General features: G+C 47.3%; 1 protein-coding gene across 1 annotated transcript in view; it reads right to left on the reverse strand.

Moving 5' to 3' along the window:
* SEMA3G (semaphorin 3G) overlaps positions 1-12238 on the reverse strand; it is a 23596-nt gene extending 11358 nt beyond the window's left edge. The window contains exons 1-12 of the mRNA XM_074198133.1: positions 12036-12238; positions 7331-7491; positions 6832-6894; positions 5083-5202; positions 4447-4537; positions 3818-3934; positions 3461-3606; positions 3022-3136; positions 2847-2916; positions 2007-2151; positions 1171-1402; positions 348-439 (exon numbers count right to left, since the gene is read on the reverse strand). Coding sequence (XP_074054234.1) covers positions 348-439; positions 1171-1402; positions 2007-2151; positions 2847-2916; positions 3022-3136; positions 3461-3606; positions 3818-3934; positions 4447-4537; positions 5083-5202; positions 6832-6894; positions 7331-7491; positions 12036-12138 — 1455 coding nt within the window. The 5' untranslated portion in view covers positions 12139-12238. The remainder of the gene's footprint in view (positions 1-347; positions 440-1170; positions 1403-2006; positions 2152-2846; positions 2917-3021; positions 3137-3460; positions 3607-3817; positions 3935-4446; positions 4538-5082; positions 5203-6831; positions 6895-7330; positions 7492-12035) is intronic.
* Positions 12239-18795: the final 6557 nt, after the last annotated feature.

Consider the following 18795-nt stretch of genomic DNA (forward strand, 5'->3'; position numbering starts at 1 on the left):
AGCCACTTCTATTTCTAAAAGTTCACTAACCATCCCTTTAAAGACTACTTTCCCCCTTTATTTTCATCTTGATGCATTGTTGAGTAACAAAAAATAAAATATATATTCATACAAATAAAATGTTTTAAAATATTCTAAGAATTTCACCAAAAATCAAAGCCAACTTCTCTGGCCTTTACTTTGTAGATTTCCATTCTCTTTCCATTTTAAAAACATATGGCACATTTATGGCTCTATGGGATTTTCTAGTTCTTCCATTCTGCAATGATCATGATGATGGCATTCCCAGTACCCCTCTCCTCCCCCTCCACCTCTCCCCAACCCTAAGCTCCACATCCACAACATACCTTAAACACCTGCAGCTCTTCCAGAATTGCCTCCTCAGGCTCCACAGATTTACCTGTCTGGAAAGCTATGACCTTGAGTACAGAACCTGCATCTGAGAAGCAAGAGGACAAGAAAGAGAGGAGAGAATACGATGAGGAAGTAACAGGATAGAAAGAGGTTCAAAGCAACTAACTGAGCCTTATCACTCAGAACTGTAGAGGACCAGTCGATGCTGAGGGTACAGTCAATATGAATTTAGGAACACTTTGTTTTTGTTTTTTTTTTGGGGGGGGGGGGGCTTTTGAAAGGCATTGGGGTTAATTGACTTGCCAAAGGTCACATAGTTAGGTAATCATTAAGTGCCTGTTTGAACTCAGGTCCTTCTGACTCCTGGGCTGGTGCTCTAGCCACTGTGCCACCTAGCTACCCCAGTCAGTATAAACTCAAAGCTGTTCATTTTGGGCCTTTTAGCTCCTTGGAGCAGTCTTTTTTGATGGAGTGAGGTGGCTCAGTGTCTGTCCTGTCCTCACCTACCTCCCCCTCTTAATTGTCCCTCTGTCACAAACTAATGTTCTCATGCTCATCTCAAAGGAGTATAAGGAAAGGGGTCCTGAGTTTGGGATTCTAATTCAGAGCCTCTGATCTGATCTTTGATTATCTGCTCATATTTGATATATTCATTCATAGTAAGACACTGGAAATTGGATGTGTTTTTACAGCAATATATAGGCAAAAGGAATAACTTGATAATAGTGGGATTTTAGGGATATGATCAATAATGCCAGCTCTTCTAGAAAGGGAAAGTCCACATAGCAAGGGAGTTGGGGGTCTCAGTTCACCTACCTGTGCCCAGGAAGATGACATCATAGGCCCCATCCTCAGCTTCCACTCGGTCTACCACAATCTGGAGAAGTCTATAGGGCTGATGAGTCTTGACAAGAATGGGACGACCATGCCGGGGCAACACAGATCGGAACATAAGTGGGTGGGCCCGGGTGAACTGCAGCACATCATCTGGGAAGTCCTTGGTACTTCCAAAGGGCCGGCCAGGCTGGGTTGTGGTCTTACTGGGGCACTGTGGGGCCAAAGGTCAGAGGAAGGGGAGGGTGGGACCAGAAAGCCGAGAGACAAGAGCCAAGGAAGAGGAGAGCAGAGAGAACAGAAGAAAATGAGTTGGCGTCTCTCCCCAAACCCTCATCATCCCACATTTATCTCCCAACTCTCTCTCTCTGTCATGAACTCCCCCCAACCTTGAGGTTCTTTCCTCCCCTTTCCCTTTAGTGTGGATGTTAGAAAAGCAATATAACAGATAGATAGCCTTCTCCTTCATAGTCAGCTGACTGTTTCTAGTGAATATGGAACCCAGGCTTTGTTCAGGGAATAGGGTTAGGGTGGGGCAGGATTTGGAGTTTAGGACTATGTCCAAGGAGTGCAAGTTCCAGGGCCATACTGGGAAGGTGGAAGGTCCAAGACAAGTGCCAGATAATAAGGGAGTCTAAGACTATACTTAAGATTGTTGCCCAGAGCCAATCTCCAAGAGTACTGGTGCAAATTGCCATCCCCCAGGGACTGCTTTTTTAAGAGTAGGAAAAGCCAACACCCTCTCAACCTCCTTTCTTTTCACTTCTCTCTCCTTTGACATCCTCCCTCTCCCTTGTTGTCCATAGATGTCAACTCACCACCCCTGGCCGAGGGAAGGGCACCTTGCCCCCATAGGGTCCCCACTGATGCTGGGGACCATCCCTATGAGCAAAAGGTCCATTGAAAACCTCCCAGATATCAGCCATATGGTACACACAGACAGCAAAGCCCTGGAAAACAGCACTGCCAAAGAAATACACCAATGGTCAGGTAGTCACTGAAGCTTGAGTAGGGAAGGAGGGTGTGGAAGGGTCCTAAGAGATGGAAGATGAGAGATCCTAAGAAAAGAGGAAAGCCTAGGAGGCTGCAGTCTCAGAACTCATAGAGAGATGATAAACTAGTCAACAAGCCTTTATTAGGTGCAAACTGTGTGCAGGGAAGACAGAAACAGAAATCTTGTAAAGGAGAAGGACTGCTGGATGTAGACTTCAACTCTAGGACTGTGGAGGAGGCTGACCTTCCTCCAGTAGTCACTAAATCTCATAACTTCCATTTCTTTTTCTTTAAAACCAAAAGGTTAGTTAGACTTACAAGTGTATCCAACCCGTTTAGCTCTTCTGGGTCCCATTGCCCAACAAAAACCCCTCAAGAGCCATATACAGAATTCAGTACTCATTCGTGATTATGATGCAACCCCCACCACCAAGGAGCACAACAACAAATGCTACCATGAAAGGACTTCAGCCCCAAGCTGCGTTAGGTTGAATACACCTGGACCAGAGAATGGAAAGGACTCCAAGGTCCATTCTAGGTTTAAATCTTATGATACAGAGGGACACAAATGGATGAAAGGACAGATAGACCCAAAGACAAGAGACAAAAAAAATAGATCAGGGTGTGGAGATGAGAGGACAGGTGAAGAAGGACCAGTATTTTACCTAAGTGTGCTGAATAGTGCATAGACCTCTGGACTCTTCCCATCCTTGGGCCACAACAGGAACACATCCTCTGTGAGGTGAACATTAGCTGAGTCACAATCACAATCACAAGCTAACCCCCTCCAAGACCAACCCACCAAATCAACTTCCTCCATACCTCTCCCCTCCAACTTACCCAGTTGGTCAAAGTAGGTGTCAGCACCACCAGGGGTAGGCACAGAACAGATGAGCCTGGCCTTCAGAAATGTACTCCATTTATTCACCAGTACCCTCTGGCCCCCAGCATCATTCTAGGAAAGGGGAGGCAGGATTATTCCAGAGACAGGACCCAGGTCAGGGAGCCCTAGAGTCCTTGGGGAATCTGAGATGAAGTAGGCAAGGCCATGATAGGGATGAATCCCTCAGACAACAAGGTATGATGGAGGGGCAGAGCCCAGCATACCCCATGCCCTTAGTCCATATTGTAGGGACAAATGATGGGAACCTAGGAGGTAGCTCAGAAATCTAGGATCTCTCCTGTCTTGATGCCTGGATCTTCATTTCCTTACCAAGATGAGGAGGAGGGCTTTACTTCTTTAGTCCCTACCCACCGAAACCCCCAGCCAGCCTCTCACCACACAGATGCGGCCCACTCGACTGACGATAGCCTGGCCAGAACCCCCATCGGGAAGGGCAGCTGCCTCCGAGAAGAAAAAGTAGACCTTGTCATTGTCCCGGTCAGTATTGTCAGGGATAAGGGCAGCACCCACAAACTTGGGGTCTGGGGGGGAGAAGACAGAGTTTATGGGAGAAGAGTTCTCAGGAAGCAGTACCTCAAGTCTGATAGATGTCAGCTGGAGAGGCTGGGCCCACCCCAACAACCAAGCACAGGTGGGAGGGAGGCTTCTTCAGACTCCTGATACTCTAGTCTTTCCTCTTCTGGTCAGTCTCCAAGAGAATTCCATTGGGGAGCTAGCCAGACAGGGACTCACCATGGAGGAGGCTTTGGTCAGTGTCAGAACGAAGAGCAGGCCGGGCACCACCGCTGCGGAAGAGCACAGCTTCTCGGCCCAGGAAGTCAGCAGTGAGGCCTGTGTACAATTCTCCACCTGGGGAAGAGGGGAGTCAGAGGTGGGAACACTGGGAGCCAAGGTGGTGAGACAAGGGGAGGAGCTTCCCAGTCTGCTTCTCTACCTCACCCTCCCCTCTGGACCGGGCTCATTGCTCCCTTTACATTCAGGCACTGTCCACAGCTACTTCTTCCGAGTTCCCAGTCTATCAGTTCTATCCATGCTAATGACCTCTGGATTTCTGCTCAGGGCAGTACCTTCCCCATCGTCCTCCCCAAGCCCTTCATTTCTATACGCAGGGATTACAGAGGAGAGAGAAGTAGAACAAGACTCTGTCCTTGGGAGTTCGCAGTTTAATTAGATACAAGATTCAAGTAGCAGACAGTAGAAGCAAGTTAAGAGATGATATACTAGAGATCCCACCTGAACCCAGATCACTTTTCTTTTAGACCTATGTTGCCTAACATTCCTTCCCTCTTCCTCCAAATATCCAAGTCTTGCTTCTACCGTTAACTCTCCCCTCAGGTTGTATTCCACCAAGAATCACCCACCAACAAAGGTGCTGGAAAAGGGTCTGTCAGGTTCATGTGGGCAGCGTCCCCGCCCACCTTCCACACTGGCGTGGTCCAGGTTGAACACATGCTAAGGGATGGCAAAGGAATGGGAAGGGATGGTAATTGTGAAGAATCCCAGTCTGGTTCCCACACCCACCCAGCCTTCCCCATCTTCCCTCCCATCCTCCCTCCCTCCCTCCCTCCCTCCCTCGCTATTCTTCTCCTCTTGGGGAGACAAGATCCTCAAGAGGCCTAGAGGGTTCTAGCTGCCTCCTGGTCCTCTGCCATAACCAACCAAAAGGTCACCGGAATTCTGATTGCGTGGAATCAGAGAGAGTGTATGGAGAGTGGGGGGGAGGGGGAAAAGGTTGTCTTAGATCTCTTCCTCCTCAGCTACAACCCCCTCTCCAGGCACAAAGCTTTCCCTTCTGGGTTGCCACCATCACACTCCCTCATGCCCCAGGGCAGGGCACTGCCCTTCAACTTCTACTCAATGGGGAGCCTTCAACTAGGGTCAAACTCTGAAGCCAGTGGACAGGAGGCATGGGGAATGCCATTTCTCTAAGACCCCTGCCCTTTGAGGCCCCATGCACAGTCAGTTCCTGGGCCTGGAGCCAGGTGCTTCCTGCTCACCTCCCCCCGATGGCCCACAGTGATGAGGGCACACATAGGTTGGAAGGCTCCTGTGCCGCAGGCCAGCAGATGGGTCCTATTGTAGGGGTGGAGCACGCGAACATAGTTGGCACATTCAGTCTGGAGGGGAAAGCAACAGAAGGATGAGGTCTAAGGAGGGGCATGAAAGCAACTCTCCATCTCCCCAACTCAAATCAACCTAGAAAGAGAACCAAGTGTCCAGAGGCTCCACTCCCTCCAATCCATTGGAGCTCAGTGCCTCCCTGATGGTTATTTGCCATGCCCTGAAAATGTCCTTCTCTGTCTTGGACGTGTCCCTTGCTTCATCCTGTACTTGAGAAGGACTTGGGTTAGGATACTGCCTCAGACATGTTAGCAGTGACCTCACCTCTGCCTCAGTGTCCTAATCTGTAAAAATGCCTGATTTGGACTCAATGGCCCACAAAGTCCCTTTCAGATCTCTCTCTGCCTAGAGTTCTGTCCTTCCATCTTTGGCACAATTCTTTCCTTTCTTCAAGACCCAGCTCAGCTGTCATCTCCTCCATGAAGTCTTTCCTGATCTTCCCAGGCCCTTCTGAACACTCTTTCTGAAATGCTGAGTTACTTTGTCTGCCCCTCTATTATGGCCCTTATCACTCCCTGCCTTATGTCATTATACGTCCTTGTTCCCCACTCCACCCCCAGACTTAGAGTTCTACAAGAACAAAGATTAGATTTTATTTATTTTTGTCTCAAACCCAACCCTTAACATGGACTCCTCCTGACACTATGGACTTTTTGAATATTGTCAGGGGACAGGTGTATGGTTGGGTATGTTGAATTGGGTCAGGATCAAACCCCCACCAAACAGCCTTTCTCCTGTCCCTTGATCTAGGAAAGCTAGCTAGAAGGTTGTATTTCACTGGTCTTTGCCTGGACTGAGACAGACTGGGGAGCAGGCTGGCTCACAATCCCCTACAATCTTGAAGTTTCTCCAGATTGCCCTTCCCTGCTACATTGCTCTCTCTCCCCCCACCTAGTCTGGCCCATTGTCTTCCCTGCCCAGGCAGGAAGGAAATTAGGTCTCTTATTGCTCTGAGCTACTGGTTCCTGAATTGGCAAAAAAAAAAAAAAAAGGGTGGTGGTGAAGGAGAACAGGAGTTCTGGGTCCCCTCACCCTTCATGAAGGCCTGGTCCGGAGACCAACAGCACCCCTATCTGAGAAATTGTGTGACTAAGCAGGTAGGAGCCCCACTTCATTCTCTGTAATTGGTTGAAAACCACACACACACACACACACACACACACATCTCATTTGGGTAATTTTTTTTTTAGGTTTTTTTGCAAGGCAAACGGGGTTAAGTGGCTTGCCCAAGGCCACACAGCTAGGTAATTATTAAGTGTCTGAGACCAGATTTGAACCCAGGTACTCCTGACTCCAGGGCTGATGCTTTATCCACTGCACCACCTAGCCGCCCCTCATTTGGGTAATTTTTTTAAAAAACGCCTTTTGGGAATTACATCTTCTCCACCACTGTCCCATAATTTGGGACACTAGGTCCTCTCTGGGACACCAAAGCAACATATAAATCTCTTCTGCATCCCTGTCCAGAAGGGGGAAATAAGGCAAGGCTTTAACTGTTGCCCCAGTGATCTTAGAATCAGACTACCAATTTGGGGAACCATCTCTGGGGACCAAGACCTAAGAGAAATGTCATATAATGCCTTAAGAGATCCTGACAACGTGCAATGTGCATCACCATCACTTACCAAGGGATCCCTGCCTTTCAGGATACATTCCTCCTTCTGACCAGGTCGAGGAGGCCACAAGATCTGTGAACACATACATTATTGGACTATAAGCTGAGGGAAGAGAGGGAGGAACCAGAGGGAAATCCCTTTTTAACATTTGGGAAAGGAATATTACAATATGTACTCTATATGCTCGGGCCCCCTTGGGAGCCCTCATCATACTTGGGAGGGGTTATGGAAGAGGCAGAGAAAAAGTGAAGAGGAAGCCTCCGATCTGATCCTCAAGTTTACTTGATGAACTCAGAAATATTCTATCCTCTCTTTGGATCTCAGTTTCCCTATTTACAAAATGAGAGTGTGGCACTAGATGATTTCTAAGGTGCCTCCCAATAATTCCATGAATATTTTTAAGCCACTAATATGTGGTTGGCACTCTAATATTCCCAGATTCTGTGGATAGTCATGGGAAAAGGATGGCTCTTTTGACCCAATCTTAGAACCCAGGTTCCTGACTCACCTCCTTGGGGTCAGGTCCTGCCTGGTCCAATCGCAGGGAGTAGAGGGTGTCCCGTCCGCCCAGAAAGAGCCGGTCCCGATATTCATCCAAGTACAGAGCCCTCAGATCCAATTTACCCCGAGGGCCCAGAAAGAGGGTAGAGCGGTTAGTGGTCAGGAGGTCTGTAGAGTGGACATGAGGAAAAGGAACATTATGGTTAGTCTAAACTTTTTCCCAGCCTTTCCTTTCAAGGGTCAGATTGCCTGGCATTTTCTTACTTTGGGGCAGATTGCATATGCAGGCAGCCCAGACCATCCCCTACCTCACTTCATCTGCCAGTCCACAGCCCACTCCCTTGCCTTCCTTCTTCCCAACCCCAACCAGATGGGGACTCTAAGATGGTTGCTCCCATGTCAGCATCCTGAGGAAAAGACCTAGCTGTTCCATCCTAATTTTGACTTTTTCCTTTTTCCCTACCCCTCCTGCCTCCACTCATCTCTGGAAATAAGAAAGGTAGTTCATTTGTTCCAGGGAGTCAGGTTGGACAAGTCAGAATCACTTGTTCTTCACTGAAATTTGTTGAACTGGGGTGTGTGCAAGAAGTCCCAACCCTGAAGGGACCAAGCACCTAAGAACATGCCCACATCTTACATGACCACTAAGACTAAGAGGGCAACATGGTCTTGTCATTGCCATAGGGACCTGCCCTTTCTGCTCTCTCCATCCTCACCTCCAAGCCAAAAAAGGACTAAAAAAAATACACAGTTCCTGCATTTACTTCTGGGTTCTGGCACACTTCATACCAGCCTGGTTTCATTTATCTCTATTTATTGCTCAACTCTTTTCCTGATGGACCTGGATGCCACCAAGAAATTGCAATTAATCATCTTCCTAGCTGTCCAAGTAGCAGTGGGAGCTGGGGAAGGAATCTCTGTCTTTCTGCCACTCTCTCTCTCTTGCTCTCTCTCTCTCTCTCTCTCTCTCTCTCTCTCTCTCTCTCTCTCTCTCTCACACACACACACACACACACACACACACACATACACACACAGGAGTACACTAAGAGTTCTGTACATCAATAGGGTCCAGAGGAAGTTTCCTGACCATGTTCTTAGGGTCTCTCTCCCTCCTCCCCTTGGCTCCCATCTCTGGCCCCCTCTCCCTCCAGGGGCTAGGAGGAGCATTGGCAGTAGGGTCCCTACCTCTTCATTCCTTTCTTCCCCCACCCCTTCTATCTTGCAACTTGTCTCACTGAACATCTGGAAAAATTCTCTAGCCTGCCAGTATCTTTCTAACTTGGGAGCAGTAATTTCATGCAGCTCCCCATACAGCCCAAACTCCCAATCCTACCTTGCCCTTCCTGTCCACCCTCTTGGCAATTCCTCTCTTGCCTCCCCCACAAACACTGCCCCCACCCATCATGTCCCCAATCTCTCCCTCATAGACTGGCCTCTCTCCAAAGTTCACCCCAAGCTTTCCCCTCAAATTCTGCCCCTCTATCACCCATTCTCTATCTCATGTCATACCTCAGCCTCCTCTTCAGATTACACTCTGCTCTATCACATCCCAATCTATAATCCATCTCAATTTCTAGCTTCTTCCCTATATCACTTCCTTCAATTTTTGTCTGGTACCAGAAAAGAAAAAGAATCGTAGAAAACTGGGACCAGGTTCCAGAAAACATCAGAGTCAATAATATGGGCCCTAGGGGAAGCCAGATGGGCTCTGGCAGCTGATGAAAGGGGCAGGGGAGAGAACAGCTGGACCACACGTGGTTACAGCAGGAGCCACAATGGCGTGGCCAGCTGTGTCCACAGAGAGGGCCCCAGCATCCCTGGTCCTTCTCCAACCCTCTCACACATCCCAGGGGCCTTTCCTCATTCAGAATCCTTCTTGAATCCTGGCAAACCCATCCCTGACTAAGCTCCTATAAACCACACTCTTTACATCTTCTTTCCCTCCTCGATGGGGGAAGCTATAAATGATCATTCATTCCCTTTCTGCTGTTTGCTTCTGTCTTCAGTGTCAGGTCTCACTGATAGCTGGGAACCACGTCTTCCCCTCAGACAGGGAGCTCTCTGAGGACAGCACCCCTAATAATAAGTTCTCAGTGTATTATAAAACATAAAAGCCCTCATAGGTCAACTAGTCCCACTCTGATATTTATCAATCAGAAAGCAGAACGGTCACCTCTCCCTTCAATAAACCCCAATAGCTTCAGATCAAATATCCTTTGGCAACCTGCTCCCTTATCTTTCTGGTCTTCTTGAATTTTGTTTCCCTCCTTGAATTTTGTTTCACCTTCTCAAAGAGGCTTTTCCAAGAATCCTGAAATTGCCTTTCATATAATTTTGGCAATAGAGTCCCCTAGCTCTACATTCTTTACATCTTCTGACCTTTCCATATAGCAACTCATCCCTCTAAACATCTGTAAAAACACAATGGTTTGCATTGCTCTGTGTCTTTATCTTTCTATATATTCCTAAGGCTTGGTGGAGATCCTGGCTTATAATAAGTGCTTCACAAATATTTTTTGGTTATATGACTTGCCCAAAGACATTCAGGAAACAAATGACAGATTTCAGATTTGAACCTACCACTTAATCCCAAATCCAAGGCCATGTCACCTTCCAAAGACCAGTCTAGAATTTGAAGGGGACTCTGTCTCCCTTTGTTTCTCCATAGTGGTACTTATCAAGGTCAACTGGGCCTAAATCCTGGGGTCCTACCTGGGCCTGGGCCAGGGCCAGGGCCTGTGCCAGCCAGTTTGCTCTCAGAAAAAGAAAGGAGAATGTGGTCTGGGCTTATCTCAGCCTCTCCAGGGCCCTGGGCCCCAGATAAGGCTCCAGGGGGGTGGGACCTTGTACCCCTGCAGGAGGCCAGAGACTGGCACTAACTATTCTTGGCTCTTGCCTCTACTTCTCCAACCTCAGGTCTGGCTGTCCTAGACACAGGATTTTAAACCCTTGTGGGCTCCTGGTGGCCAAGACAGTTGTCATGGCTTCTGTGGACAAGCCCCCTCCTGTCTTTGGGCCTTTTCTTCACCTGTAAGACAAGATTCAACTTAGATGGTTTCCCTTTTCTCTCTGACATGTTGAGTCTGTGACAGCAACCCCAACCAGATCTTCCAGGTATTTATGTGGGAATTCAGCCATTTTCTTATCCTAACAAGAACAAGAGAAGTTTGACTGCTCTATAAGAGATTTGGGGTTGGGATGATTATAGAGCATCCAGAGTCTGAAGGGCTCTGAAGGAGGCTCAAGAAATTCCTTCTCAAAGGACTTGGAATAGAAGAGAGTAGAAGGAAGGGTGTTTTCAGAGGTAGGATGCTAGTTGGAAGGATCTCTCCAGGTAGGCTGCGGGCAATAGGTATGTGGGGGGGGGGGGTGGAGCTAGCACTACTTTTCTCTGGGTCAGCACTCCTAGGTCTCCTGGGTCCCAGGAAACACCCAAACTAGGCTTGGGATCCATTTCTGATTTGTGAAAGGCAATATATTCCCATCTCCACTTTGAATCCTTTCCCTCAGCCCTAAAAGGTCTAGGAAAGTCCTATTCAGCTGCGCCTCCCCCCCAACAATCACAAATATCCTCCCAGAACCATTCCATCTGAGGGCAGAATATCATGTTTCATGGCAACTAGATTCCTGCTCCCCTCCCTCCATGTCTGAAAAGCCTTGGCCACAGACCCTCAACTCAAGGAGTGTCTGAGTAGCCTAAGCTGATAAGCAGTCAGCAAGTCTGGGTCCTCCAGCTCCCAGTGACAATGTCATCCCTGAGCACTTGGTTGGTTGGCTAGTAAAGTCTGAAAGCCCATTACATTTAACAAAGAAAGAATCTGGGTTCAAACCCCATCTTTTCTGCTTTCTTTGTGACCCTGGACAGACATTTCACCTTTGTCTCAGTTCCTTCATCTGTAAAATGGGAATCCTGATAATTAAAAAACCTGTTCAGCTGTTGTAAGGAAATTATTTTGTAAACTCTCAAGCATTTAGAAAAATGGGAGACTTTTCTCTTAGGGCATCATCGTTCTTAGGGACTTTGGTTGATCATGTTTCTCCCTATAGTGACAGAAATGATTCTGTGGGAGGATAATTTGAAATGGCTTATAAATAAAAGACTTTGCTGACCCCAATTCACAAGTGATATTTTCTTAAGAGTAAATATCAGGGGCGGCTAGGTGGCGTAGTGGATAAAGCACTGGCCTTGGAGTCAGAAGTACCTGGGTTCAAATCCGGTGTCAGACACTTAATAATTACCTAGCTGTGTGGCCTTGGGCAAGCCACTTAACCCCATTTGCCTTGCAAAAAAAAAAACCAAACTAAAAAAAAAGAGAGTAAATATCGTTGAAAGGTGGAAGGGACCTTAGAAATCATCTAGTAATACCCTCTCATTTCACAGATAAGAAAAAATGAGATCATAAGGGAAGTGACTGAACCAAGGTCACAGAGAAATTAAGTGGCAGAGTCTGGATTTGAACTGGAATCCCTGAGTCCAAATCCAGTGCTTTTCCCACTGTGCTGCTACCCAGAAAAGGATTGAGTCCCTGAGGGGTGAGTTCAGGAGGTTGTGGGTATCTGGGAGATATGAGTGCATCTTTGGGGTGGTGGGTACTCAAAGCAAGGGGAGGAGGTATAGCAGGGGACTGTTCTGGACATGTGGCTGTTCATGTGGGCAGACATGTATGTCTGAGTGGATGTGGGTCCCCAGAACCCAGGGTCTTGCTTACCTCTGAAGGAAAGTTGTAACCGGGGCATGCTGTTCTTGCTAGCTCCCAGGGTGACCAGCAGACTCCCCAGCAGCCACTGGGCAGCCAGCCCTAGGAGGTCCATCCTGCCTTGAGGAGCTGGACTGGGATTCCTGCCCAACCCCAGGGGCTGAACTGAGCTGAGCTTGCTTGGAGATCTGAGTCTACAGCCTCCCTCCCGGACGGCCAGCCTCTCTGCTGGGGAGGAGCTGTTTTGGCCCCTATATAAAGCATTCTTGGCCCCACCCAACTTCTCTGAGCAGCCGGTGGGGAGGGAACTGAAGGAAGGACTGAGAAGGGGACCAGGACGACAAATTGGCTCTGCTCTGACCTTTCTGGCCTCACTAACCTTACCACTTTGGAAGTGGTAACAAGCATAACTAGTCTGTTTTCTACCATTTTATGATAGCAAAAAGCAGTGTGGTCCAATGGGAAGAACCCTAGGCTGGGAGAAAGAACACCAGCTTTCAGTCCTAACACCATTCCCCTAAGGTCAATGCAGAGGACAGTGTGCCCTGTGTGGGTTTGATCTCAGAGGTCCCTTCTCACATTCAGAATCCTGTTTTTTTCCCCCTGAGTTTTCTAATTGTTCCCTGTGCAAATCTTATTTTGAACTTTCTCCCTAAGCTCCCCAACTAGGAGGAGAAGGATAGGGTCAGGCTGGGATCCTTCTGAGGTCACTCTGCTACCTACATCTATCTATGGAGTAAAGAGAGGGCTCAGATACAGCAAAGTCAGACCAACTGAACACAGAAAGTAGAAGGCCAGGCCAGAGCTATCCAGGTCTCTTTTCTTTCTTTCTTCCTTTCTTTCTTTTTTTTTTTTGGTTTTTTTTTTTGGCAAGGTAAATGGGGTTAAGTGATTTGCCCAAGGTCACACAGCTAGGTCATTATTAAGTGTCTGAGTCAAATTTGAACTCAGGTCCTCCTGACTCCAGGGCTGGGTGCTCTATGTACTACACAACCTAGCCATCCCTACCCAGGTCTCTTGAGAGAGTCCCTAGGCCTGACTCCCACATCTCCTGTACTTTTCCTATTCCCTCCCCCCATAATCCTTTATCCTGACAATTTATCAGGTAAACTTAAAATGGAGGGGTCCACAGCCAGATGGCACCAGGGTAGGTGTCAGAGAGACCTTTCCCCAGTCCTGCACCCAAAAGGGTCCTAGGTTCCACTTAGCCAATCAATGAACCAAAAAACTGATGATCTTACATCTCCAGGAGGATGTGGAATTGGAGGACTGGCAGTAAAGTAGTGAAAGATGAGTGTGGGCCTGAAATAAGGGGTGCTACAATGAAGACTTGTCTTGGGGTACAGAACCGTGGATTGGGAGTCAGAATCCCTGGGTTTGAGCTAGACCCAGCTGGGTCACTGGAGTGTGATCTTAAATAAACCCCTTTTCTCTCTGTTGGCCTCAGTTTCCCTATCTGTACAACTAGGGAATCTATACAACATTAAACCTTTTTGAACTCTGAAATTCAGTGCTCTGGGAGAACATTAACTGAGGAAGAAGTTGAGATCTTGGGTAAGGAGAGGGTCAGGATCCTCTCTGTGTTCCCAACAAAGACCTGTCCAGACTGGTCAAAGAACAGAGAACAGCAAGCCTGGGTCCTGGAGAGACTTAGTCCTAGATTATCCTGTGTGACCCCCTCCCCCCATATGGAGACCTCCCTCACAAAGATCATCAGTTCCCCAGCCTATCCCAGAGCTCTCCATTCCCAACCCCAGGCCACCTCTCACTATCCCCTCCCCCCCAGAGCAATCACTGTCCTCCACCCCCAGGTTCAGCCTCCAACCTGTTCCAGAACTAGAACTTCCCAAATTAGCAACTCAGTCTCCCCAGGATCCTTCTGAAGAACTGGAAGCTGGAACCTTGTGGAAGTTGGGAAAGGAGAAGCCCCTTACCATCTCTAGCACTCCCTTTTCCACAGCTATTTGGTTTGCATTCCTTCTTACCACCCCCCCACCTCTGCCTCCCTTATCCCCCTTTCCCACTCCCAGTCCTGAATTTCTATTCTCAGTTGTCCATAAAGTTGGGAATCTCAGTTTGGGTGAGTTTCTTTTCTACCCACTCCCACACCAGGAATAGGTCAAAATCCTGGAATCTTAGACTATCTGAGGTGGGTAGGGCACGGAGAAATATCCTAGAAGTAATATTACAAATGGAGAAACTGAGACCTATAAAGAGGAAGAGATTTATTCTGAGCCAATCAGTAAGTCAGGACTAGCTCTCTTGATTGTGCGTCCTCTTACACCTCTTGACATTTCCTCATCTCCTAATGAACAGAACCCTCAGCAGCCCCTGCTTTTACAGGTCTCTGAAGCAGGTGGAGTTCAGAAAGAACAAGCAACCAAGAGAAGAGTCCTTGACGCTTCATTTTTCCTTCTAGATAATTTTAGTCCTTGGTCAATAGGGTCAGTCCTAGCATGTAACTGCCAACATTAGGAAAAGAACCCCACAGGCTCCCCAACTCTAAACTTCCTAGGATTAGTGTCATCCCAAAGTGATGTGGGAACCTCCTCTGAGGAGAAGGGGTTCCCTATGACTCAAAATCTTCATGCAGAGGCTTGTTTGGAAGATCTTTTTCAGTCACAAGAGCTACTCAACTCCCCCTCCCACAAAGGTCCCTTAAAGGTCCAATCCCTTTCCAGAAAAAGGGAAGGATCCACGTGCTCTCATTGCTCCAAGTAGTGTCCAAGGCTCTCAGACCTGGTCGTTCCCTTCCCTTCTACTACTCAAAGCCATTCTGGTAGAGTCTCCCTTCTCCCCTCATCCTGACCAGGTCAATTTGGGACAGCTGGGGTGGGGGTGGGATTAGGAGAGTGGGAGGTTCAATTCCTGAGGAAACTGAGTATATGAAAGCCTTCAGAACCCCCGGGAGCCATGGGAACCATAAAAATGGATTTCTTGTCCTGAATCTGCTGGGACTCAGTTTTCCTCTATGCAAAATCAGAAGCCCAGACAAGGTGATCTCAAAAGCCCCTTCTAAGAAGCCTTAAAATTTTCTGAGTCTGAGAAAGTTAAAACCTCCCGTGAGGCCCCATAATCTCAGTAGTACCATCCACCACACACACACACACACACACACACACACACACACACACACACACACACACACGTGCGTGCATGCTCCCCCACCAAAAGCCACATAGTAGATAATGATTTCCCTTCATTTTCGAAGAAGACCTAGACATAAGAGAGGAGATGCCATGACAAGCACTCAAATTGGATTTGAGAGTGGGTTGGGGGAGGTGGGGTAGGGAGTGTGTGTGTGGGGGGGATACTGTGCTATGTCACCAGCCTCACTTTCTCCTCCAGAGTCATCTGAGACAAGTGGCCAGATATGAATCAGGACAACTGGAGACGGCACTGGATGGGAGGCAATCAAGGTTAAGTGACTCACTCAAGGTCACACAACTAGTAAGAATCAAGTGTCTGAGACTGGATTCGAATTCTCATCCCCCCCCCCAACTCCAAATTCAATGTAAAGTCACTCTAGGGCAGCTAGGTGGTGCATTGGATAGAACACTGGCCTTGGAGTCAGGAGGACGGGAGCTCAAATCCGACCTCAGTCATTTGACTCTCATTGGCTATGTGAGCTTGGGCAAGTCACTTAACCCAGCATCCCAGGATAACTCCAGTGGCCCTGATTCATATCTGGTCACTGGATCCAGATGGCCACGGAGGAGAAAGAGAGGTTGCGAACTTAGCACAGAAACCCCTCACTTAAATCCAATTCATGTGCTTGTCATGGCATCACCTCCCTGGTGTCGTGGTCTTCTTCAAAATCGAAGGACAAACATTCCTAGATATTCTCACACAGGAGATGCCCATTAAAGTGGGAGGGCTTCGGTCAGACCACGGGGTTCTTGCTCCACCAAGTGGTCATTATGAAGACTGCAGGGGACCCAAGTTTCCTCTAATTGGGGCTTCCACTCTGGCCACCAGCAACAGAGACATGGTGGCATGGATGTACAGGTCTCTGTGTTTGTATCTGATGTCCATATATGTATATGGATCCCTTGTGTGTGTGTGTGTGTGTGTGTGTGTGTGTGTGTGTTGTGCTCTACATGCAAGATCCATACAAGACCTTTGGTGTGATCTGTTCATGAGTGTGTGTGCTCAAGACAAAGTAATGGTTATTGATACATGAATGCTGTGGACATTGACCTCTCTAAGCCTAAAGTGTAGGATGGACATCAAAAATCCACACATCAATGCTTGGGTACAAGTCATCCTTTGTTGGTCTCTGCCCATTTCCCTGAGTCATTCTCCTTTATATCTTCTGATATTGTCAGTAAAGTCAAGTTGGGGTCCATAGGGGGCTCAGAAAACATTGTACAAGTTGAATTAGAGGGAGTTGATCCAACCCAGGATCCAAAACTGGAACCAATGACTGAAGTTACAGAATGGCATATCAAGAAAAGGAAGATTTTCTTAAGATTTATCACAACTGTCCAGTAATAATAGCATAGACTTCTCAAGGAAAGAGTGAGCTCTCAATCACTGGAAATATTCAAGCAGATGAGCATCTTTTGGATAGGGGATTGGACTAGAAGGTGTATTTCAGTGTAATTTTCAGTGCTGAGATTTTAGAATTTGGTGTTTCTGTGAATTGTTGAAGTAGAATTGATAGTCTTGGTGGAGGAAATGAAGATGTAAAAGGTGTGGGGGGAAGTGGGCATCAGCTTCCCTCAGCCCAGCCCCAAGATGCCTGACTGGGTCCAGCTGTCTTCCAATTCCTTCAGCCTCACCCCCGCTCCAGTTCAGGAATACCAACATTGAAGAGACAGTGCAAGGAGGGGAGGGACAGAGACAGCTGGCATTCCTAGAGTCTTGGGAAATAATGTTGGTGGAGACAGCTGGCTAAGGATCTGGGGAGGAGCTGGGGGCAGGTGTCTCAAACAACTTCAGACATCCTTCCCTCTTCCCTCACCCATCACTGGTGTCCAGTTAGGATATACACTCTTATCTGATCTTTCATTTCATTCTCAATGTCCTCACTCCCACAGAAGAGGCTGGCATGGCAGGCATTATTGTTTTCATTGTTCTGAGTGGGAAAGGGGCAGGGTAAGATTTGCCAAGATTATAGTCAGGGCTACAGCTAAACCCAAATCTCCTGACTCCCAACCCCCAAGGCTTTTACCCCTGAGCAGAATAATCTCTTGCTTCTGAAAGGTGCCTCATGTGAACTCAGAGCCTGTCCTGAATCTCCCTTCCCAATCAAGACTGTATCTTTGTTTCTTAAGATTTCCAAAATGCTTATAACACAGTAGTCAATATTCTTAGTTCCTGGGTTGAGGGAAAACCCCTTTTTCCAACTTATATTTGGACCTGGTTCAATAGAAAAGGCCTTGTTGGAAATCAAGAGATTGGTTTTTTAGTCCAAACTTTGCTACTAAATCCTTCCTCCCCAGACCTCAGTTTCCTTCCCTGTCCAAAGAATGCATTAGATCAATGAACTCTGGGTCTCCAACACTGCTCCTGTATCATAGACTTAGCCTGGAGGGGTCCTTGGAATTGTGTAGACCAATCCATCTTACAGATGAGCAAAATGAGACCCAAGGTGATTAGTTGAGAAGCAGAGCCAGGAATGAATGTAGGTCCTCTGACCCCCTCAAATGCAGTTTTTGTCTGTGCTAGGATACACTGTGACTATGTGCAGGACTGCACTTGGGGCTCACTGTTGTCACCCAAGTCAAAGCTAAGAGGGTACTTTCTGATGTGGAAGCTTAATCTTGCTGATACTACAAAAGCCAGCCTGGTGTGTTAAGTTCATGCCAAGCTGGCTTATTCGAAGCCTTGTTATTTACCTATTACTAGAAAATTAGAATAGATCAGTGGCTCAGTGGATAGAGCACTGGGCTTGGGGGCCAGAAGATTTGAATTCAAATCCAGCCTTAGATAGGTCCTAGCTGTGTGATCCTGGGCAAGTCATTTCACCTGTTTGCCTTAGTTTCCTTGTCTGTAAAAGGAGCTGGAGAAAGGTATGGAAAACCACTCCTATATCTACCAAGAAAACCCTAAATGGGGTAACAAATAGTAGAACAAGACTGAAAAAAATTGAACAACTGCAACAAAATAGAATTACAACCTGGAATTCATCAGAATGTAGCAAGGTTTTGCTCTTGAGACAACTGACTGGACAGGCAAGACAGTCACAGATTTAGAGCTGGAAGGGACTTCAGATGTTACTTCTACCTTCAGATGAGGAAACAGTTTTGAGTGACTTGCTCCAGGTCACACAGGTAGGATTCTAATCTAGGGCCTTGAATGCAGGCAGGAAGGCAGGGATACACTGAAATGCAAAGAGGAAAAATATCCCTACTCTCCTGGATGCTGGAGGTGGATGGAGGGAAGTGAACAAGATTTGTCATTTAGTAATTGAAGCACAGGATCAGGGGATTCCCTACCATTTAGTTCAGTCCCTTCATTTTGGAGACAAGAAAGCAGAAGATGAGAGGTTATACTGAATTTGCCCAAGGTTGAAGAGGAAAGAAGCATAAAAATACTAAAGAAAAAAGTCTATATCATGAAAATTCTAAAAAAAAACCCAAATAAATAAAGATAAAAGACATGGCAGAGGCTGGATGTGCTTCTGCATTTGGGAGTTATGAATCCAGGAACTTCTAGGATGCTATGAATGGCATCCTATCTAACTCAGGGGCAACATCCCTACCTTTTGCCTTCTTGATAATGATGGTTCCCTCAACCCCACACTTCACAAGAAGCCTCCAAGGCC

Source organism: Macrotis lagotis, chromosome 8 (genome assembly GCF_037893015.1).
Source record: "Macrotis lagotis isolate mMagLag1 chromosome 8, bilby.v1.9.chrom.fasta, whole genome shotgun sequence".
Taxonomy (NCBI): domain Eukaryota; kingdom Metazoa; phylum Chordata; class Mammalia; order Peramelemorphia; family Peramelidae; genus Macrotis; species Macrotis lagotis.